The sequence below is a fragment of the Schistocerca serialis genome, chromosome 4 (genome assembly GCF_023864345.2).
Source record: "Schistocerca serialis cubense isolate TAMUIC-IGC-003099 chromosome 4, iqSchSeri2.2, whole genome shotgun sequence".
In the NCBI taxonomy this organism is placed as follows: domain Eukaryota; kingdom Metazoa; phylum Arthropoda; class Insecta; order Orthoptera; family Acrididae; genus Schistocerca; species Schistocerca serialis.
In genome coordinates this window covers 685,546,452-685,569,511 of record NC_064641.1, presented here as the reverse complement: position 1 = coordinate 685,569,511, position 23,060 = coordinate 685,546,452, and the positions used below count along the sequence as shown (strand labels likewise).

Genomic DNA, 23,060 nt, shown 5'->3' with positions numbered 1-23,060 from the left:
CCACCTGTTTACCCACAAGCATCCACCCCATCAGATTGCTGGCTCATGTCAGATGCAGTCACAGTTGAGCCGCAGTAGCCATGTGTGGCTGAGCTGTGCTTCTGTGAATGTGTTTGTGTTTTCTGTTTTGGAAGAATGTCTTGACTGAAAGCTTAATATTTTAGCAGTCTTTCTTCATGCCCATCTGTGTCTCAACACCTCCTCTATGCAGTGAGTAGCACTCTATTCTTTCTATATTGCTAAACAATGGAAAATACAGGATGGAATAATGACAAAATTATGGAAATGATAACTGCTACTCAGCATATAGCGGAGATGCTGAGTTGCAGATAGGCACAACAAAAAGACTGTCAAACATTGCTTCCAGCCAAACAGGCCTTTATCATAACTAGACAAACACACACACACACACACACACACACACACACACACACACACACACACACACAGCTCACATAAATATGACCACAGTCCCTTTCTTCCAAGACCAAAGTCTGACCTTGGCAGCCAGAGACAGTGGTAATGTGTGTGTAAATTGCATTTGTGTGTGTGTGTGTGTGTGTGTGTATTTTACCTAATTCTGGTGAAGGCCTGTTTGGGCAAAAGCTTTGTTTGACAGTCATTTTGTTGTGCCTTTCTGTAATTCAGCTTCCCACACTGTTGTTATTTAGTTTTTTATACTAACATAAACAAGTTATGCCACATTCCAGCAACTTACATTCATAGTAACAGTTCAAGATGACACATTCATTGCAATAGCACTTAAAATTTTCCCTCATGCTGACAAATACCCCTGTTGTTTGTTGTACAAAGAGAAAGACTTCTAGGATCCTATCAACAAGTTCCTCTTCACTTTCATAAACCAAAAAGTTCACATAATAGCAGAAGAAAAGCTCCAATCTGGGCGCATCACAGATAATCAATTATTGTTTTCCAGAGTAGGGCCTTTCAATGTTGTAGCAATTTATGAACACATGTATCACACATATAGCTCATTCATCATCGGTGCTGCCTGAAATATTCATTTCTGGCCATGGGTTCCTCAAATACTCATTTTAATATCCTTTGTCGCCTATATAATTTTGACCTCTAAGTTTTAGGAGGTTGATTAAGAAATGCAACTGCTTGGATTCAAATTTAAGGCCAAAACACATTCCTAGTTCAGTGGATAAAATCAACACTGGAAATGTTACACCAAGAGTAAAAATCATGTCTGAATTTGTATTTGTTTATAAACTATGTACAGCATTAGGCAAAATATGTTTGGATACTATTTGTTCACCATATCAGCTCATTATAAGGTAGCATGAAAGCTGTTTATAATTGGAAAGAATGTAATTAGTTTACAAAAGAAGGTATTGCCTACAAATGTTAAATCATCATACATATATTTTCTCACCTCATGATATCCAACACCATTGCTTGTATCTTGAATGAGTACTTCTTTTGACTGGTGGAAGTTCAGTCCAACAACTCCACTTTCTTCTGTCACATACACTGGTCCATCTTTCTTTCCCCAGTGAAGAGATGCCTGCAATTTAATCAGTAGGATTACGTGATATCCCTCTTTTAAATCAGCTGTAATAAATAAGAAACATATACATATTGCATGTAAATTGAAGGTGGAGGTGAGGAAAAAGAAATGAAGGGGATTACTGATGTCAGCTGCATTGGAACATTGATCCAAATCAGTGGCAATGAGTGAAAATGTGTACTGGACGAGCATTCAACCCAAGATCTCCTGCTTACTAGGCAGGTGCATTAAACAGAGTGTCATCTGGAACACATTGTTATCGCAACTGCATGGACTATTTTGGCAAGCCTCATAGCCAATCTACATTTCCATCTCATGTGGTCTATCCCCAGTCCCTGCCCATTTCCTCCATGCTCCCTCCTCTGAAATTCCTGCAGGAGGTCAGACATACTTCCGCACCTGTGCTGAAGAAGATGGATCCATTGCCCATCAAGGTGAATCAGTTATATGAAAGTGTGGTGTCTGTTCTTTCATATGTACAATATATTTATATATTCATATAAATATTTTCTTATTTATTCATTGCACAATTCACAGATTAAATTGTTATTAATGTAACTATTATTTAATACTATTTCATTTCATGTTCCTTAACACATTGTCTGAAAGGATATTCATAGCTTGTCATATTAATATAGCAAGTAAGAAAGTCTGCTGGGTGTTATATTTGTCTATAAGAAGAATGGCAATTGTTTTACAAACAGTTTTATTCTACAAGTAAATGGTAGAATAAATACTTGGCTGAGATAGATACAGGCCAAGCTTCCAAATACACTTTATGTTTTATTGGGTTTCATTGTTTTCCTAGCTGTTCAAATATGGTACATTTACATCGACAGTGTCACGAGGGTTCTCAGCAATGAGTGTATATGTGTTTACTGTGCAACAGTTACTCAGTTCTGCACTGTGAGAGTGTTCAAAATTTAAATATTGATGTACGTTGTATTTTATTGGAAAAAGTGTGTTTTGTGAAACTGGACAGCTGACATTGGGGTTACAGTGTGTGATGGAGCAAGCTATGGAAATTGGAAAAGGCTAATGGAAAACTATCTGAAAATGAAGAAATTATATACAGTGTCACCGAGAACAAAAATGAATATTGAAGATGTGGGTACTTGGAATGAAAACAATCTATCTGCAATGAGCTACATATATGGAGCAATTTCCAAAAAAGCAGATGGAGTTTGTGAGTGATACAGAAACTGTGTTTGAGAAAATGAAAAGTTTGATGAATTATACTTGAAGGAATTGACAACATAGCAAATTGTTTGCAGAATAAAGTTGGACAATCTGAGGTTAAAAGACTATAGTGACAAGGCAACATTCTTCATAATTTTTGTAAAACAGTGAATAAATTAAAATTAGCTGGCACAAAAGTGATAGATCAGCAGAAGCTAAACTATATATTGAGAACCTTGCCAGAGTCTTTGAGCTATATCAAGGACTTGGTTGATATTTTGAAAGAAGAAGATCAGGCAGATATGTTAAAAGTAAAATTCAAATGATGCATTTAAAAGACAAGGATGAAAGTGAAGGCATAAAATCCAATGCATTTCATGCTGAAAAGAAAACCAGTGTGAACTACAAATATGGCAAACTGGGACATTGCAAGATGGTCAGTTGCAGGTTAGAAACAAGTAGAGTTTTACATACATGTGTTGGACATCATCAAGGAAGTGGTCATGGCAGTTGGCAATGTGGGCAAAATAATCAGCATAGCAGTAACAATGGGTTAAGTGGTCAAGATATGCAGTATGGCAAGAGGCACTGGCATGAGATTAATTCCAGATATTTTGAACGTTTTTGATGCAAAGTCTGATACGCCCATTAAAGTATCCAAAGATGACTCACAGGCAGTTGGTTTTGTTACATATTGTTGTGTTAGCAAAAATTCAAAGTATATTGTTGAAGTACAGTGCCATTTTCTGAATGAATATTACACAAATGGACTTACAGACATTTGTTAAGTAGACTGAGAACAGAATTCAGCACACATTTTTACTAAATCTTTGTAAACTTTAAAGAAATATTTAATTTAACTATTTAAGCTTTGCTATTGTAATTTGATTGTAATGTAAATGAAAGGAGGTCTGCTGGAATGTGGTATACTTATATTGACAGTGTTGAGAGGGTTCTAAACAATGAGTGTATTTATGTTTATGGCACAACAGTCAACCAGTGCCATGCCATTAGTGTTTTCACAAAGTAAAGAATGAAGTATGTTGTACTTATTTTGTGAATAAATACATTAGTGCCATTGTTTGCAACATTAGAATCATTGTCAGCAATATTAACTTCTTCTTCATCACAATAAAATCATAATCTTATTTTTCCTCCAGTGGCAACAAAGTTTCTTGTCATGTTGATCTTGAATGTCAAGCTTCAATTGATAGCTCTTTGGATTGGTGGTCCAGTGAATTAATGTGAGACTAAACTTTAGAACTTAATCCCCGGTTGCTCAAAGATTTTATTCTTGAATTTAACTTGCATTTTACTTCTTTTTGTAGTTGATGTAGGTGAACACTCCCAGTTTCATTCTGTGAGTTGAATGCTGTGTTTAACAATAAAACCATCTATAACTGGTTGTGTGTTGGTCTTCAGATCATAAAAATAATATGCCATTAGCACTTTCAGACTGATGATGCCTTTACTTATGATACACTGAAGATAAATAAGATTAGTTCTAATTCATGGTATTTGAATAATTTGAAATGGACCATTTGTAATTCTGCACCCTACTGCTCTTTGAGAGGTTTAACTCTATCCAGCAACATTTGCTTCAGATAATAATGTGATAACACAACACCTAGGTCACCTCAATATATATTTGTGACGAAAATCTGGCCAATATATTGATGACACTAACCAATATAGTCACAGTTTTTCTTAAATGAAAAGTTGACCACAGACCTTTTCTGTATCTCATCTGCTTGCCCATTTTATGTAACATGAAACACTGCTTACAAGATGTTGCAACACAAATAATTATGAAGCTCATAAATAATTTAGGAGTAAAGGAGACCAACCATCAGAATATTAAAAGTGCTGAGTCATTGATAGGCTCGCAAAAAGTAATGGAAAGTTGTTACCTTTAGGATAAGTCCTTTAACAAGCTAGAGAAAACACACACACACACACACACACACACACACACACACACACACACATTGTGCCAGCTGAACACACAATGTACTTGCACAGTGTGTGTGTGTGTGTGTGTGTGTGTGTGTGTGTGTGTGTGTGTCTGTGTTTCCTCTAATTTGTCCAAAAGCTAGCAAGTTGTCAATCTTTATTGTGTGCTTGTTGACAACTAAATGCTTTTAGTGTTCAGTGTGTCATCTGCTTTACTCCTAAATTATTTATATTCCACCACAAGTTTACTTAACATCTTATGAAGTTCCCTGACTTTAGTGTGGCAGCATAACTACCACTTTCCATAATCCTGTCCTGTGCTCTTGGTTTTCTGTGGAGGCCATGCTCACTTGTTCTGCTCATATTCATATTAAGTAGTTTTTAACTTTCTTAATGATCACATACTCTGTGTGTCGAGTCACACATTCTGTGTCTGTCTACACACACACACACACACACACACACACACACACACACACACACACACACACACATATATATATATATATATATATATATATATATATATATATATATATATATATATATATATATATATGAAGAGAGAGAGAGATAAAGAGAGAGAGGGAGAGAGAGAGGTATAAGTTCAGATCAGTGTCTTGGCTGTTTTGTTTTTTCTCTGCACCAAACAGTCTTATCGTTGAATACCAATAAGTGGACTATGCCTGCCAGTACAGACTAACTGTTTTGCATCCACATGTCCACACTTCAACATCTAACGTGCTGCCCATGTGTAAACAAGAGCCTCTTGTCACATGTACACATAGATACTAAGCAACCTAAAAACATATAACTTGTAATGGCTATAATTATTAGTGTGCAAATTATGTAAAAATTCATGTAATATTGTTCAGTACACTGTCCTCAGTAACCAACAGAAGTATCTGCACTTATTGCCTTTACACCCTGTATACTTCAGTGTAAGTTATGTGGTGGATCTCAAATGCTAACAAAGGGAAATAGGACAAAATTGAGGCATGTTGATAGAAAGCAGTTTAGTGGCAAATGGCTTTTATTCAGTTGTAAATCCATTCTGTGCATACACTGTTTCTAGTACTGCTTATTTACAATGGTTCCCAATTTTGCCTCTACTCCAACATGAATCATATCTCTACTTCTGGATTAACTGATCATCCCTTTTTAATTCTTACACCATTCCTTCTGACACATAATGGTGGTATATTTTTCATGAAATGCCTTAGTATCCCTGCAATTTAAAATTTCTAGAGTTCTCTGAGTCATACTATCAATTTTATGATCTTTCTGCTCATTGTGAAACGATGCACCTCACAAAGAAAGCATGGAACATCTCTTGTTGTTCAAGTCCTCTTTCCCAGTATGGGAAGGCAAAAGCCACTAACTAGGCATTCTTACTTTGACACAATGTCTCACACATGTTTAGCAAGCACTGATGCATGTCAGTGGCTGCACCATATGTATAACACACACACACACACAGGGAAAGGGGGGGGGGGGGCAGGCCTTTTGCTGTTGGTAGACTCATGCAGGTCGAATAAGGTATAATGTGAAATGCACAAAACTTGCACTACAATAGCAATGTATAGGTTTTACTTCACTCACCAGTGATATGTTATTGGAGATGTTGAGGTTATCAGAGCCATTGGCACCATTGCCCTGGCGACGACTGAGCTTGAGGAAAACCTCCTCCAAAGACTGGCAGCCATACATGGACAGCAACACATGTGGAGACTCCTCTGCTAGCAGGTGTCCACTTCTCATCAGCCCAATCTGCACAACAAATCAAGAATTACATCAGCAGAAAATATCCTACACTGACTTTGTTACATTGTGGGGGAGAGACGGGAGCATGGTATCTCCACAACGCATTTTTAACTCTAAAAAGAAAACTTCTGACAGATCAGAACTGGTTGTCAGACTGGGCCTGAAACAACAGATCTTCATGCTCTGCCAACTGATCCACATGAGGATGCCTAACAGACTAACACAAGCTGTAATCTGCCAGGTACTTTTCTGCTATTTTCCAAATGCCACAAGACTTTCCTACATGTGTTGTTGCCCTAGCACTCCAATGAGGAACAGAGTGACAGACAATGTGGTGACTATGAAATTGGTAAAATAAAAGAGAGAGGATCTAATGGATCAAGTCCTTGTAGTCTGTGCTACATATTGCAGTGGTGACATTCTTTACAATTTTTCCCCTCTGCAGCTTGAACCACAATCAAACTACCTCAGTAGATGCCTCGAGCTCTGGCTCCCATTTTCATTTCCAAATACATTTTGCTCCTCTGTCCAAAGCCTTTTCATTCTCCACTTCTTAAGTCCAATTCTCTTTCAGCATTTTTCTATATAACCAGAATTCAGATCCACCCTTTTCTCCTTTTTCTCCAGTTCTCTTACTTTTCACAATTCTCCTCCTTACTCCAAACATAGTGTTTCAGAAACTAATCCTTTAATACTATGTTGGTGTTTTCAGTCAATAGATCTTGTTGAGTAAGGTGGTGTATTCAAGACATAGACATAATATTGAATAATTTCGCAGAGTTGATTGTTGTGAGAAGTCATAAATAACACAAGACCACAACTAGACTGAATTTTATGTACTGCAGTCGTAAAGTCTAAAAGCTTATAAGGAAACTTGCTGTAAATCCACACAAACCAAGAATAAACTCACATATAAATGCTAATGCAGTTGCTGCAAGACTAATAAAAGTATGGAGAGAAGGCCTGATGCTCGAGTTTGTTGTAATTCCATGTTAGAAGCTAAAAAGTTCACTCAACAACATTCTTTCTGGTCGAATGTTTTTAGTTTTCTGAACAGAAAAGCTAGCAGATAGAAAACCCTGAAAATGGTCAGCTCTGACTTCCATTCTGTTGCATTATTACGTCCAAGAAAAGCCAGTTACTAACTCTGTGCTCCAGTATGCAGATGATAAGTAGCACCGTTCTACTGCAGATGGGTTAGTTGGGCCCGACCGATCGCCATGTCATCTACAAGCCAATGGCGTCATGGGCATGCGATGTGGTGGGATAGGGGTGAGCACATTGCACTTCCAGCTGTTGTTGAGTTAGCAGGCCTGGTGTTGCTACCACTTGGTCAAGCAGCTGCTCAGATGGCTTCATGAGGCTGACTACACACTGTTCTGGCCCTCCTGCCAAGGACAAAGCCCCGACAGTAGCAGGAATTAAACCCACGTCCTACACATGGGAGTCAATAACGCTGATCACTCAGCTGTACTGGCGAACACAATATGCAGATGAGGAGGCCGCTAATTTGTCTGAAGAAAGATATCAAGCACTGTGAGAACACACTCTCAAGTGACCTCATTGTATTAAATGAATTTAAAACGGGGACTCCAGCCAGATTCAAGTAAAACAGGGGCCACTGTTTCATCTCTATAATACAGAGGCACACAGGAAGTTACACTTGTTATTTGACTGAGTCCATAAATTTGTCCTTAAATATCTTGGTGTCACCCACAATGCGTAAATCAGGCAAAGAAGCTTGGCTCATATTAAATCTAATCCGAAAATTGCCAGAAACATGTGGGGAGTAAATGGAAATAAACTACTACGAAATGCTGCAACTTGACTTGCACTCAGTTGCTGAATATTGTGGCCATATGCATGAAAGCTGCATGTGAAAACACAACAAAGCGTATGAATGCGGCCGCTATATTCATTAGTAGCGCTGTCAGATTACTCCCGTTCAGTGTGTACCTCTTTTATCAAATACTGCTCCCCTGTATCTCAGAATAAAAGCTGGCAGGTGCTAATTCTTAAGAACTCAGTTCCAAATAATACTTTCGAGAATTCTCCAACTATATGTAAAGTAACACAAGCTACATTGGGTCATCTTCAGGACACAGACGTATTCGACGTAACAAACAAATGGGAAGATCGCTGGAATGAACATCCTTTCCAGAACAGCCACCTAATTCAAAACTGAACGACGAAGATTGCATGGTCTGATTCCTTCCGTTGCGACTGATTGAGACTCAGTCACACCCGAAAGTGACATGGGAAGAAACATTGAAGAAACTGAGTTATTCTGAACGTGCTGCATATGACTGGTGTGGAAGAACAGACAATGTAGAGTATATTGTGGAGAACTGCTCACTCAACAAGCGATGGTAGGGCTACAGTGTGCCGGTGAGTACCAACATGATCACCTTTGGTTCTATTAGCCGATGATTTCGACATCAGGGTTTATATTTGTAGCATGGTAAGCCTTTAGGTCTCCATGACGTTACAAGGGGTAGTCAAAAACATGGAAACACCGAAAACATTAGAATGCCTAATACGGTGTAGGAAAACTGTTAGCGTTCAAAAAAGCTTCCAGTGTTTCAGAATGAATAAAAACTGGCCCTGTATGGTTTTCAAGAGACTCTTATACCACATGTCCTGCAAAATAGTGGCATGTTCAGGCAACTATGATAGAGGTGGATAGCGATCACAATCTGTTCTCTCCAAAGTAGACCACAAAGGCTCAATAACATTCAGATCTGATGACTCTGTGGGCAGGGATATATGATAATTCACCCTCGTGCTCACAAAACCAGTCCTGTATGATTGTATTGTATTGTATGTTAACCGCGGACCTAGAAACGACGGAGAGGCTCCGTCCCCGCCGCAGCCACTGTGGTCCACAACCTCAAGACGACGACCGCAGTCCACTTACCCCTCTGCCGCCCCACACCGAACCACTCTTTCAGGGTTACATGTACATGGAGAACTTGTTTGCGCAGCAATCGCCGACATAGTGTAGCTGAGGCAGAATAAGGGGAACCAGCCCGCATTCGCTGAGGCGGATGGAAAACCGCCAAAAAACATTAACAGACTGGCCGGCTCACCGGACCTCGACAAAAGTCCGCCGGGCGGATTCGTGCCGGGGACCAGGCGCTCCTTCCCGCCCGGAAAGCCGTGCGTTAGACCTCTCGGCTTCCTCGGGTTCCTGTATGATACGAGATGTGTGAACTGGTGCCCTATGGTTTTGGAACACAGGATCACGGAGAGGAAGAAGCTTTGTGCCACGGGATAGATCTTAATCAGCCAAAATGGTCACATAATCCGTGGCAGTTATGCGACCTTAGAGTGTAACCGTGTGACCTATGGAATACTACAATATGGGTACTCAAATCATCACCGAACCTCCACCATTTTTCACTTTTGAGATGTAAACTTGGCTAGTAGTCGGAAACAATGTGAAACAAGACTCATCGGACCACAAGAATTCCTTCCATTACTCGATCGTCTAAGTTCTATAACTTTCGCACCAAGTTTTCCTGTTACGGGCATTTGAATCACTGACGAATGGCACTAAAATTGCAGCTCGCCCTGCAGTTCCTAGCGTATGGAGCTCCCTTACTGTTGTTTTGGTGCTGACAGGTTCGCGAGAGCGGTATTCAGTCCTGCAGTACTTTTGCAACTGTTGTCCTCCTACTTTTCATCACAATCCTTTTCAATGACCGTGCGTCACGATCACTTAACACTCACTTTCGTCCGCGTTGTGACTTACCGGATAATGTTTGTCCCTTTGCCCGTATGCTGTGTAGTATTTGATACCTACGGTCGCAGGTTCGAATCCTGCCTCGGGCATGGATGTGTGTGATGTCCTTAGGTTAGTTAGGTTTAATTAGTTCTAAGTTCTAGGCGACTGATGACCTCAGAAGTTAAGTCGCATAGTGCTCGGAGCCATTTTTAGTATTCGATACACTACCACTTGAAACACCAAAATCTTCGGCTCCCTTGGTTGCGGAAGCATCTCCCCCTCCCTATACGAACACTAGCAATTTGTCCAAGTTCTAATTCGCTTAGCTATGCCATAATCCTCTCACAACTACGCGAAACACTGTTCTGGCCACGACTGGCAATGTGTTGAGGGCCACAGGTGCCGTGTGTGGTCAAATATAACAACAAAACCTGCAGCCTTACCATTCTCTGCGTTTATGCTCAAACACGCATTTTTTTCGCTGTTTTCCATATACTTGTCGAACCCTTGCATGTCTGTATGTTCTTACGATAAAAATACGTCGAAGCGCCAAAGAAACTGGTATATACATGTGTACTGAAATACAGAGATATGAAAACAGGTAAAATACGGCGCTGGGGTCGGCAACGCCTATATAAGACAAGTGTGTGACGCAGTTGTCAGGTCGGAAACTGCTGCTAAATGGCAGGTTATCTAAATTTATGTGAGTTTGAACGCGGTGTTACATTCGGCGCACAAACGATAGCATCTCCGAGGTAGCGATGAAGTGGGGAGTTTCCCTTACGACAATTTCACGAGTGTACCACGAATATCAGGAACCTGGTAAAACATCACATCTCCGACATCGCTGCGACCAGAAAAAGACCTTGCAAGAACGGGACCAACGACGACTGAACGGAACCGTTCAACGTGGCAGAAGAGCAACCTTGCCGAAAATTGCCGCAGATTTCAGTGCTGGGCCATCAAGAAATGTCAGCGTGCGAACCATTCAATAAAACATCTCAAAAAAAAAAAAAAAAAGAAGCGGCTTTTTGGACTTAATTCATGATGTCTTTACACGACTTATATCAAGCTGCGGACCCATTGGAAACAAAATTACAATAGCTGATTGTTGACGTCTGGCGAACTTCACAAGCCGTCTACTATTTATCGCTGTCCATTTATTACAGTTTACGGAAAGGAATTAAATTACTTTTCAACAAAAAAACTAAAAAATGCTTTATTACAGAGAGTTTGAGCGAACGAGACGAAATTATCAAGAATTTTGAGCACGTCGTTCACTCACCTCCAACAGCCTGGTTGCTAAATCGTGTGCTTTGTGTGCAAAACGAAGCGTGCTTTGCCAGATCGGCTTCTCGCCGAGGAGTTCCCTGCGTAATAGCAATGAGAAAAACGATGCAGCCAGTCAAGGTTTAGTGGGATGGATAGTCTTCTGACCTATGCTCTTATCCTTATGGTCACGTTCACTTTATGTGCTATTTCCTTTTCTCGCCTCTGTTATGAACAAACTATTAAGCGCTTTGATTTGTACGTAACAGAGGAGAAATGTATTAGTTACTAGAATAATATACACTCCTGGAAATGGAAAAAAGGACACATTGACACCGGTGTGTCAGACCCACCATACTTGCTCCGGACACTGCGAGAGAGCTGTACAAGCAATGATCACACGCACGGCACAGCGGACACACCAGGAACCGCGGTGTTGGCCGTCGAATGGCGCTAGCTGCGCAGCATTTGTGCACCGCCGCCGTCAGTGTCAGCCAGTTTGCCGTGGCATACGGAGCTCCATCGCAGTCTTTAACACTGGTAGCATGCCGCGACAGCGTGGACGTGAATCGTATGTGCAGTTGACGGACTTTGAGCGAGGGCGTATAGTGGGCATGCGGGAGGCCGGGTGGACGTACCGCCGAGTTGCTCAAAACGTGGGGCGTGAGGTCTCCACAGTACATCGATGTTGTCGCCAGTGGTCGGCGGAAGGTGCACGTGCCCGTCGACCTGGGACCGGATCGCAGCGACGCACGGATGCACGCCAAGACCGTAGGATCCTACGCAGTGCCGTAGGGGACCGCACCGCCACTTCCCAGCAAATTAGGGACACTGTTGCTCCTGGGGTATCGGCGAGGACCATTCGCAACCGTCTCCATGAAGCTGGGCTACGGTCCCGCACACCGTTAGGCCGTCTTCCGCTCACGCCCCAACATCGTGCAGCCCGCCTCCAGTGGTGTCGCGACAGGCGTGAATGGAGGGACGAATGGAGACGTGTCGTCTTCAGCGATGAGAGTCGCTTCTGCCTTGGTGCTAATGATGGTCGTATGCGTGTTTGGCGCCGTGCAGGTGAGCGCCACAATCAGGACTGCATACGACCGAGGCACACAGGGCCAACACCCGGCATCATGGTGTGGGGAGCGATCTCCTACACTGGCCGTACACCACTGGTGATCGTCGAGGGGACACTGAATAGTGCACGGTACATCCAAACCGTCATCGAACCCATCGTTCTACCATTCCTAGACCGGCAAGGGAACTTGCTGTTCCAACTGGACAATGCACATCCGCATGTATCCCGTGCCACCCAACGTGCTCTAGAAGGTGTAAGTCAACTACCCTGGCCAGCAAGATCTCCGGATCTGTCCCCCATTGAGCATGTTTGGGACTGGATGAAGCGTCGTCTCACGCGGTCTGCACGTCCAGCACGAACGCTGGTCCAACTGAGGCGCCAAGTGGAAATGGCATGGCAAGCCATTCCACAGGACTACATCCAGCATCTCTACGATCGTCTCCATGGGAGAATAGCAGCCTGCATTGCTGCGAAAGGTGGATATACACTGTACTAGTGCCGACATTGTGCATGCTCTGTTGCCTGTGTCTATGTGCCTGTGGTTCTGTCAGTGTGATCATGTGATGTATCTGACCCCAGGAATGTGTCAATAAAGTTTCCCCTTCCTGGGACAATGAATTCACGGTGTTCTTATTTCAATTTCCAGGAGTGTATGTGGTTCATCTAGACTGACCAAGGTCGAAGACCTACAAATAAATTGTTCACTGCACGTCAGCAGGGGACTGTTCAAGCTGTTGCAGGCTCTGCAATGTTGAAGTGATATGGGACTCCTGACTCGTCTAGATACGACTCTAACAGGTGACATGTACATAAGCATCCTGTCTGATCACCTGCATCCATCATGTCCATTGTACATTCAGACGGACTTGAGCAATTCCACCAGAATAATGCGACACCCCACACGTCCAGAATTGCTACAGTGTGGCTCCAGGAACACTCTTCTGAATTTAAACACTTCCGCTGGCCACCAAACTTCCCAGACATGAACATTATTGAGCATGTCTGGGACGCCTTGCAATGTGCTATTCAGATGAAATCTCCACCTCCTCGTACACTTACGGATTTATGGATAGCTCAACTCCCTCCAGCACTACTTCAGACATACGTCGAGTCCATGCCATGTCATGTTGCGGCACTTCTGCGTGTTCGCGGGGGCCCTAAGCGATATTAGACAGGTATACCAGTTTCTTTGGCTCTTGACTGTAGTAATCTCTACGGTTAGCTGACAGTCTGCGCCAAGCTTTGTCTCTCTTACCTCACAGAGTAACAATTATCTAATGGCCTGACGCTGCCGTATACAATTTTTAGAGAAGCTCACAAAATTCGTTTCGTTCTAATAAAACTTTTGCATTTATGCGAGCCCCGTAGTCTCTGTACGGACAGCTTCAGGGTTCTCCGAAGGCCGAGGTCTAAAAGCAGAGGCCACGGGGGGAGAGGTGAAGAGCGACTGTTCAGCGCCCAGCGGCGACAAGGCCCAAGGGGCCATTAGCGCGGGGACCACGTGCCACTGACTATGAGAGAGGGGCAGCCGATAACTGCTGCGACGTGACCGCGAGGCTGCCGCGTGGAATAACAAGGCTCCCGGCTGCAAAACAGCACACCATCGACACGGGCACCAACTAACGGCGCTCAACCTGGGACCGATCACAGGCATCCTCTCTTCGGATACAGTCTTCCGAACCATCAACTGTACGAACCCGCCATCCATATCCGCTCCCCGTTGGATTATATCCGCTATTTTTCTTTCTGCTAGGAATTGAACGTCTCATTGATGTATCCGTATTGAAAAACCTAGCCAAAATCGTGTACAGAGCAGACAGTGTCCTACTATCATCCTACAGATCATTGCCTCGTATTCTACGGTGTAATTGGGCGATATTAGGATACTTCGTGGCAGATTAAAACTGTGTGCCGCACCGAGACTCGAACTCGGAAGTCCCGAGTTCGAGTCTCGGTCGGGCATACAGTTTTAATCAGCCAGGGAGTTTCATATCAGCGCACACTCCGTTGCAGAGTGAAAATTTCATTCTGGAAACATCCCCCAGGCTGTGGCTAAGCCATGTCTTCGCAATATCCTTTCTTTCAGGAGTGCTAGTTCTGCAAGGTTCGCAGGACAGTTTCTGTAAAGTTTGGAAAGTAGAAGGCGAGGTACTGGCAGAAGTAAAGTTGTGAGGACGGGGCGTGAGTCGTGCTTGGGTAGCTCAGATGGTAAAGCACTTGCTGTGAAGGGCAGTAGGTCCCGAGTTCGAGTCTCGGTGCGGCACACAGTTTTAATCTGCCAGGGACTTTCATATCAGTGCACACTCCGCTGCAGAGTGAAAATCTCATTCTGGAAACATCCCCCAGGCTGTGGCTAAGCCATGTCTCCGCAATATCCTTTCTTTCAGGAGTGCTAGTTCTGCAAGGTTCGCAGGAGAGCTTCTGTAAAGTTTGGAAGGTAAGAGGCGAGGTACTGGCAGAAGTAAAGTTGTGAGGACGGAGCGTGAGTAGTGCTTGGGTAGCTCAGATTGTAGAGCACTTGCCCGCGAAAGGCAATAGGTCCCGAGTTCGAGTCTCGGTCCGGCACACAGTTTTAATCTGCCAGGAAGTTTCATATCAGCGCGCACTCCGCTGCAGAGTGAAAATCTCATTCTGGAAACATCCCCCAGGCTGTGGCTAAGCCATGTCTCCGCAATATCCTTTCTTTCAGGAGTGCTAGTTCTGCAAGGTTCGCAGGAGAGCTTCTGTAAAGTTTGGAAAGTAGGAGACGAGGTACTGGCAGAAGTAATGTTGTGAGGACGGGGCGTGAGTCGTGCTTGGGTAGCTCAGATGGTAGAGCACTTGCCCGCGAAAGGCAATAGGTCCCGAGTTCGAGTCTCGGTGCGGCACACAGTTTTAATCTGCCAGGAAGTTTCATATCAGCGCACACTCCGCTGCAGAGTGAAAATCTCATTTTGATATTAGGATACCTCTAAAATTTTATTGTTAAAAGAGACATTTTTCCTTCTTACAAAACTCCTGTTGTTTCTGTCATGAAGTTTGATTTCATGCACCTCTCCAATGATCTCGCTTCCAGCAACCGCCGCCTTCATTTCGAAACAATTGTAGCATCCCACTTCGTCATCTACCTCACACACTCACATCTCGGCCTGCTTCTGTGATTCTTTCTTTCCAACGGTCTACGAACTACAGTTGTCAGCAACGACTTATGTAATGCTTATTCAACCATTGTAACTCTTCATTTCATTACGTTTGTCAAAAGTGCAAGATTAGAAAATGGTTTCAGATCCCTGACGTGTGTAGTAATATGAAAAGAAATTTGACTGGAATAGCTGGGAGCACCCGCTTTCGCCACTGAGCGACTCGCTACACGTAGCCCCTCTGTTCGATTTGGGTTTTGCCTAAGATTTTTCCTTGAAGTAGCAGCTTAGACTCAGCAAACCAACGTTAATGGTTGGGAGAGCAGTGTACCAGACACAAGTTCCTCCGACATTGCCTCCCTTAGCTCCCTCTGAACCCGTAACACCTAAAAAAGAAGAACCGGAGGCAAATACGCTGCTAATGCACAATAGAGCTGTAGCGCCAAAGAGCTCAGAGACAGTGTAAAAGGATAGCTTTTTTATATATATTTTTTGGGATGGTGTTCCATGCATAGGAGGAGGTCGGCCTAGTGTACATAAGCCTAATTCACAATTACTGCGCAATCCGGTTTATCACTGAAGACAAACCCAGAAATAATTCTAGCTAGCATCGTCGGGCCACTGTACAAGCCACTGGGAGTTTGAAATAATAAGCTAAAGTAGCAAAGACAGGTAGCGTGACTGGCAAGCATAAAAACTTAAAAGTAATTGCGTTACGGAGTGGCTGTTCAGGAATCAGCCACTTAGCGCTATTTAAGACGTCCTTCGGTTTTGTTTATCTCTCAGATCTGGAACTTCTTTAGGCAGTTATTCCAGTTTATACTGGTTGTGTTTGTCTCTCTTTCATTTCCTCGGTGACCTTCGCCCTGATTGCCACCTTGCGTGCTTGTGCTCAAGTTTGTACAGGAAGCTATAAAGATTTCAGCTTGATAGCTGGGAGAGACGCCGATTCTCTGAGGGCACACTGAGCTACATTCATCTGAAAAATGTGACAGGCAAGAGAAGGGAAGCTGAAGCCCAGCACTTAATAGATTTCTCTCCAACACGGTAATAGCAGAACCAAGGTAATGGAAGTCCAATGCACAGGCTCCGATAGATCGTTCAGTGTTTACGAACTACAGTTTGTGATTTTTAATGTATTAATGGGTATTCTTGCTTTTACGGGAAAAAAACCTTCAGCTGTTCTGATACGGCCCTTTCCTGACGTCTGAAAGCACAAGAAAAGACTCCACGATTCGCTACTTTAGAAAGATTACGCTTCAAAGCTAAACAAAGCCATTTCGTGGAACAAATTCAAATTTACGAACGGTTTACTTCGCTTTTGGGAATACAAAAGTCTGTCATGGTACAAGGAGTGGACAGTAAGGTGGGTGCAGAAGTCTCTCGATTCGGTACAAGAAATCCTTGCGTTTTTCATCCTTTTAGATCACGCCTTGTCATTACGGAGAAAGATCGCATAAGGCACGTATTTGCCTGCCTTCATCCGATTATTTCGAAATGTAACTATGTACCCAGGGAGAGGGTACTATTTCTGCAAAAAAGTTGCCGCTCTCCACATCTTTTTGACAGCTGTAGAAATTATACACGAAACATACAAACAAATCAGCCAGGACTGTTGTGGTATCCCAAATCATGGGGTCGTATATTTGTGTTTGAAACCGAATCCGGCTCTTTGATATCTCCGAAGCGAAGTCATGTAACCGTCATCTCACCGGTGAAATGCAAATAAGGGAAGTCGGTAATTGAACGTGAAAAATTACATTATTTAAAGCTGATTTTCGACTGATTTGGTTACAGTTGAAGGAAAGATAGGCAACTGAACCAGTGATGGAAGACCACACTTCTGCATGTTGACGTTTACGTCTATGGAGCTATTTGAGAGATGGTCTGAAATAGGCGTCATTGCCCTAAATGTTTCGTAAGTTAAACAATAACATAATAACTGTATTAAAAGTTTTTAATTCTTTCTTACTCCAGATGAAACCGTGAATCATTTGTTAGCTGTTAAACGTGGATTGTACAAACAATTGTCCGAAATCAGAAATACGTACAAATCAAAGCGCTTAATAGTTTGTTCATAACAGAGGCGAGAAAAGGAAATAGCACATAAAGTGAACGTGACCATAAGGATAAGAGCATAGGTCAGAAGACTGTCCATCCCACTAAACCTTGACTGGCTGCATCGTTTTTCTCATTGCTATTACGCAGGGAACTCCTCGGCGAGAAGCCGATCTGGCAAAGCACGCTTCGTTTTGCACACAAAGCACACGATTTAGCAACCAGGCTGTTGGAGGTGAGTGAACGACGTGCACAAAATTCTTGATAATTTCGTCTCGTTCGCTCAAACTCTCTGTAATAAAGCATTTTTTAGTTTTTTTGTTGAAAAGTAATTTAATTCCTTTCCGTAAACTGTAATAAATGGACAGCGATAAATAGTAGACGGCTTGTGAAGTTCGCCAGACGTCAACAATCAGCTATTGTAATTTTGTTTCCAATGGGTCCGCAGCTTGATATAAGTCGTGTAAAGACATCATGAATTAAGTCCAAAAAGCTGCTTCTTTTTTTTTGAGATGTTTATTTAATCACGACAGGCATTTTTCAGCACTATTGCCACCATCAGGGGATCTGAAAGTAATGGTTTTAATATATACTATTTTCTAGGGCAGACGGTAGCCTACTTGTCGTATATGAGATTGACAACCATACTTTTATGAAATTCTTAACTTACCTATAACATCGCTGGTTAGTCACCTAAGCGGTTTTATTACGTCTTTTAAAGTTATTTTGTGACGTAGATTTCGTAGGCTATATTTGTTGGAAGTTATAACCTGAATTTTATTTGTTGTGTGTGACAACTTTTTGTTTGACGTTTAACCAACGATGTTATAAGTTTACATCAGAACAGTTACCTATCGATTTCCCTTAGTTACCGTGTTGTTTATTTTTATCTGTGAATGTGTAATTGGTTTGGCTTAGCTTATGTCTTTCGTTACAAGCACAGTAGTTTCACAGTAACAAAGCTGGATAAACAAAACTATTCAATTGTTAATTTGCCGTTAAAATTAAAAAAAAATGTGAAGTACAATTTACACAAATGTGAGTTTTACAATTTGTATGTGCACGACTACGTCGGTGTCATAATAGCACAGTCAATGAAAACAAACAAAAAGATCTAATATGGGAAATAATTCATGCAGTCGCCATCGACAACATACTAAAAATCTTGACCGATGGGGGGCTGAGTGTATATTTGAAGATCACTTTTGTATGTTTCTCTTGAACAGCTCGAAACCGCAGTCTCTAGCGCAAACGTGTCTCAGTATAAAATGGAATTATGGTTCAAATGATTCTGAGCACTATGGGACTTAACATCTTAGGTCATCAGTCCCCTAGAACTTAGAACTACTAACTAACCTAAGCACATCACACACATCCATGCCCGAGGCAGGATTCGAACCTGCGACCGTAGCAGTCACGCGGTTCCGGACTGAAGCGCCTAGAACCGCACGGCCACCGCGGCCGGCAAAACAGAAGTACATTAGCTTTCTATATAAAAAAAAGACCTAGTCATTCTTCTCTATTATTATGAGTTAGCGTGAAGAGAGTGAGATAATATCGAAAATCTCTCGCGACCAGTAGGTTACGTGGTTTTGTAGGTAATTTTGAGGTTGTTTTCCGACCCGATCGATCACAAGTTTTCTATATCAAATTGTTCGTCTCGATTTCCTCTGCACCACTATCGTAGATTTAAAACAATTATCATTTACATCCTATATATGCATTCCGACCATTTCACAGAGGGTCAATGAAATTAAACAGCTGTCTCTGAAAATTTAATTCTTGTGTGAAACAGATATTCTATATTATGTTGTGTTCCACGTCCACGAATATTTCCCCACTATGGATCTATGAAATGAACGTCATATTTAATCTAAGATAATATGAACGTACTTTCGTAGTGGGCGTCAGTGTGTAACTAATGGAAGACCTATCGAAAATACAGAAACACCGAATAGGATAGTTTATTTCCTTCTGTGGCTTTCAGGATATTGTCTAGGAAGAGCCTGATTTGGGTTTTGCTTGATTAAGGTTTTCGGTTCAAAATGGTTCAAATGGCTCTGAGCACTATGGGACTTAACTTCTGAGGTCATCAGTCCCCTAGAACTTAGAACTACGTAAACTGAACTAACCTAAGGGCATCGCACACCTCCATGCCCGAGGCAGGATTCGAACCTGCGACCGTAGCGGTCACGCGATTCCAGACTGAAGCGCCTAGAACCGCTCGGCCACTCCGGCCGGCAGGGTTTTCGGTATCTGACCTCTCCTCAGCCTAATTAGAGGGTTACCATCACCTAAGAGGGTGTACTGACACCAAAGGACCTTATCAGCACGCCTTTCTCCCCACATGGAACGGTAGGACTCTTTAAGTGGAGAAAAGTGTCAGTCGCGTGCCCTTACGGATAGCGAAACGCCGCACACACGCCCCGCTCGGGGACACTTTCTGCGGCCAGACACGCACTGGCTTCTCCGATTTCGCAAGTCTTGGGCAACGCACCGCCCGAGGCACCTACTATGGTGACGCGTTGCCCAACAGACGTGGTCGCCTCACCCGGCCAGACACAACACATCTCGTGCTCCTGACTCGCGCTCGCGCCGTTGTTTCCTACTGCGCATGCGCCGGAGTCGGCGGTGGACAACCGACCGTCCCACATATCCACAACAGCATCATCCTCTGACATTTAGGATAAGATTACCCGCTCAAGTGTCGGTAGCTCCCCACAATGGCCATTGTCTGCAAGGCAAGGTATTGTTAACTTAATCTCGCTCTGAACGCGGCAGGTTAGGTCCCACCGGTGGAGCAAACTGTCTTTCCTGTACTTCGATTAGCCCACAGAAAGGGTAATATGTCTGGTCTTAAATGCTAAAGCAATAGCAGTTAATTATACGAGAACTGTGAAAGTAACTTTTTAGTATTCCCGTGCTACTGCAAAAATCAGGAACATCTACAAGACAATTGTTTGGGTCACTCGCTTTGTATTCTTTCCCGAGACATCGGCATTTCTTTCCGTTTACAGCTGTAACATCACATAACACGAGACCCTCGTGCACGGTCGACTATATGTAGTTCTGAAGTTAAGGTTTCTCGTAGTGTATGGTGAGCTGCGTTATATCAAGTAGGTCTATAGTCCCTGTAAATTAGGGCATTGGTGTGTCTTATATCGCAACTATCGGGATATACGAAGGGACTTCAGAAAGAAAGAGAAGTACACTGAGGTGACAAAAGTCATGGGATAGCGATATGCACATACACAGGGTATAAAAGGGCAGTCGAGCTGACATTTGTACTCAGATAATTCATGTGAAAGCATTTCCGCCGTGATTAATCGGCTCTCGATGAGAATTAACAGACTTAGAAAGTGGTATGGTATTTGGAGCTAGACGCTTGGGACATTCCGTTTCGGAAATTCAATATTCCGAGGTCCACAATGTCAACAGTGTGCCGACAATACCAAATTTCGGTATTACTTCTCACTACGGACAAGGCTGTGACCAACGGTCCTCACATAAGGGGGGGTAGGACGTCAAACGGGCCGACTTGGAGCAGGAGAGGCACCACAGGACATTTTATTTTCTACTGTCTATACTTTTACAAATAAATTCATAAACCTTTGTCAGCATGACCAGGAAGGATTCAGGATTCACACTCATGGCAGTGGAAGTGCAAAATCATAACAAAATAATTTTTTTTAGATATGAAATTTCATCATTTTTCCACTTACTGTTGACTGCATTTGTTGCGATAGGTACATTTTTCTTCACAAGTAAGAGAGATTCTTTGATGAATTTTGCACAGCGTACAAACCATACTTACAGGTGTATGAAACTCTAGAATTTTCCAAATCTATTAAAAATTGTGGTAAAAATTGTGGTAATTAACTACAAAATTTTATTTTTTCCTAAACATAAAGTTTAAAACGTAAAAGCTCATTCATTTTTTCATAAATTAAATAGATTCTAGAGTTCAGACACCTGTAAGTATGGTTTGTATGCTGTGCAAAATTCATCGAACAGTCTCTCTTACTTATGAAGAAAAGTGTACCTATAGCAACAAATGCAGCCAATAGTATGTGAAAAATGATGAAATTTCACATGTAAAAAAATTATTTTGTTATGTTTTTGAACTTCCACTGCTACAAGTGTGAATCCTGAATCCTTCCTGGTCATGCTGACAAAGTTTTATGAATTTACTTGTAAAAGTATAGACAGTGCAAATTAAAATGTCCTGTGGTGCCTCTCCTGCCCCAAGTCGGCCCGTTTGACGTCCTATCCCCTTTAACGACCGAGAGAAGGGGCGTTTGCGTAGAGTTGTTGTTGCTAACAGGCAAGAAACTCTGCGTGAAATGGCAGCAGAAATCAATGTGGGACGTACGACGATTGTATCCATTAGGACAGTGCGGCGACATTAGGCGTTAATGAGTTGTGGCAGCAGTCGAGCGACGCGAGTGCCTTTGCTAACAGCACGACATCGCCTGCAGCAATTCTCCTGGGCTCGTGGCTACATCGGTTGGACTCTAGATGACTGGAAACCCTTGGCCTGGTCACATGAGTTTTGTTTTCAGTTGGTAAGAGTTGGCTGTAGGGTTGGAGTGTTGCGCAGATCCCATTTAGCCATGGATCCAAGTTGTCAGCAAGGCACTCTGCAAGCTGATGGTCCCTCCATAATGGTTTTAGCTGTGTTTACATAGAATGGGCTAGGTCCTCTGACGCAACTGCAGCGTTCATTGACGGGAAACGGCTGTTTTCCGCTACTTGGGGACCATTTTCAGCCATTCATGAACTTCATGTTCCCAAACAACGATCGAATATTTGTGGATGGTACTGCGTCGTATCATCGGGTGGCAATTGTTAGCGATTGGTTTGAAGAACATTCTGGACAATTCGAGCGAATGATCTGGTCTCCCAGATAGCCGAACATGAACCCCATATAACATTTATGGGACACCTGTCGATAAACTTATTTCAGTATCTTGAATTCTCTATGAAATGGTATGAGTATCTATGTTACTTTGTATATAATGTTATTTTTTCAAGAGTCCTTAGTCATGTCAGAGAGTGAAATTGGGCTCTAACGGTATTAGCCCTGGTCCCACAAGCGGGCCGCGAGAAATGTAATTTTTTTCTCATACTTTTTAGATTCAGCACATACTGTGTTGACAGAAGTCATGAGATACCGGTATGCACATATACAGGGTTATTACAAATGATTGAAGCGATTTCACAGCTCTACAATAACTTTATTATTTGAGATATTTTCACAATGCTTTGCACACACATACAAAAACTCAAAAAGTTTTTTTAGGCATTCACAAATGTTCGATATGTGCCCCTTTAGTGATTCGGCAGACATCAAGCCGATAATCAAGTTCCTCCTACACTGGGCGC

General features: G+C 42.5%; 1 protein-coding gene across 1 annotated transcript in view; it reads right to left on the bottom strand.

Annotated features, from left to right (window-relative positions):
• Positions 1–23,060, bottom strand: part of LOC126473177 (ABC transporter G family member 20) — a 406,331-nt gene that overhangs the window by 32,140 nt on the left and 351,131 nt on the right. The window contains exons 7-8 of the mRNA XM_050100065.1: positions 6,269–6,436; positions 1,400–1,531 (exon numbers count right to left, since the gene is read on the bottom strand). Coding sequence (XP_049956022.1) covers positions 1,400–1,531; positions 6,269–6,436 — 300 coding nt within the window. The remainder of the gene's footprint in view (positions 1–1,399; positions 1,532–6,268; positions 6,437–23,060) is intronic.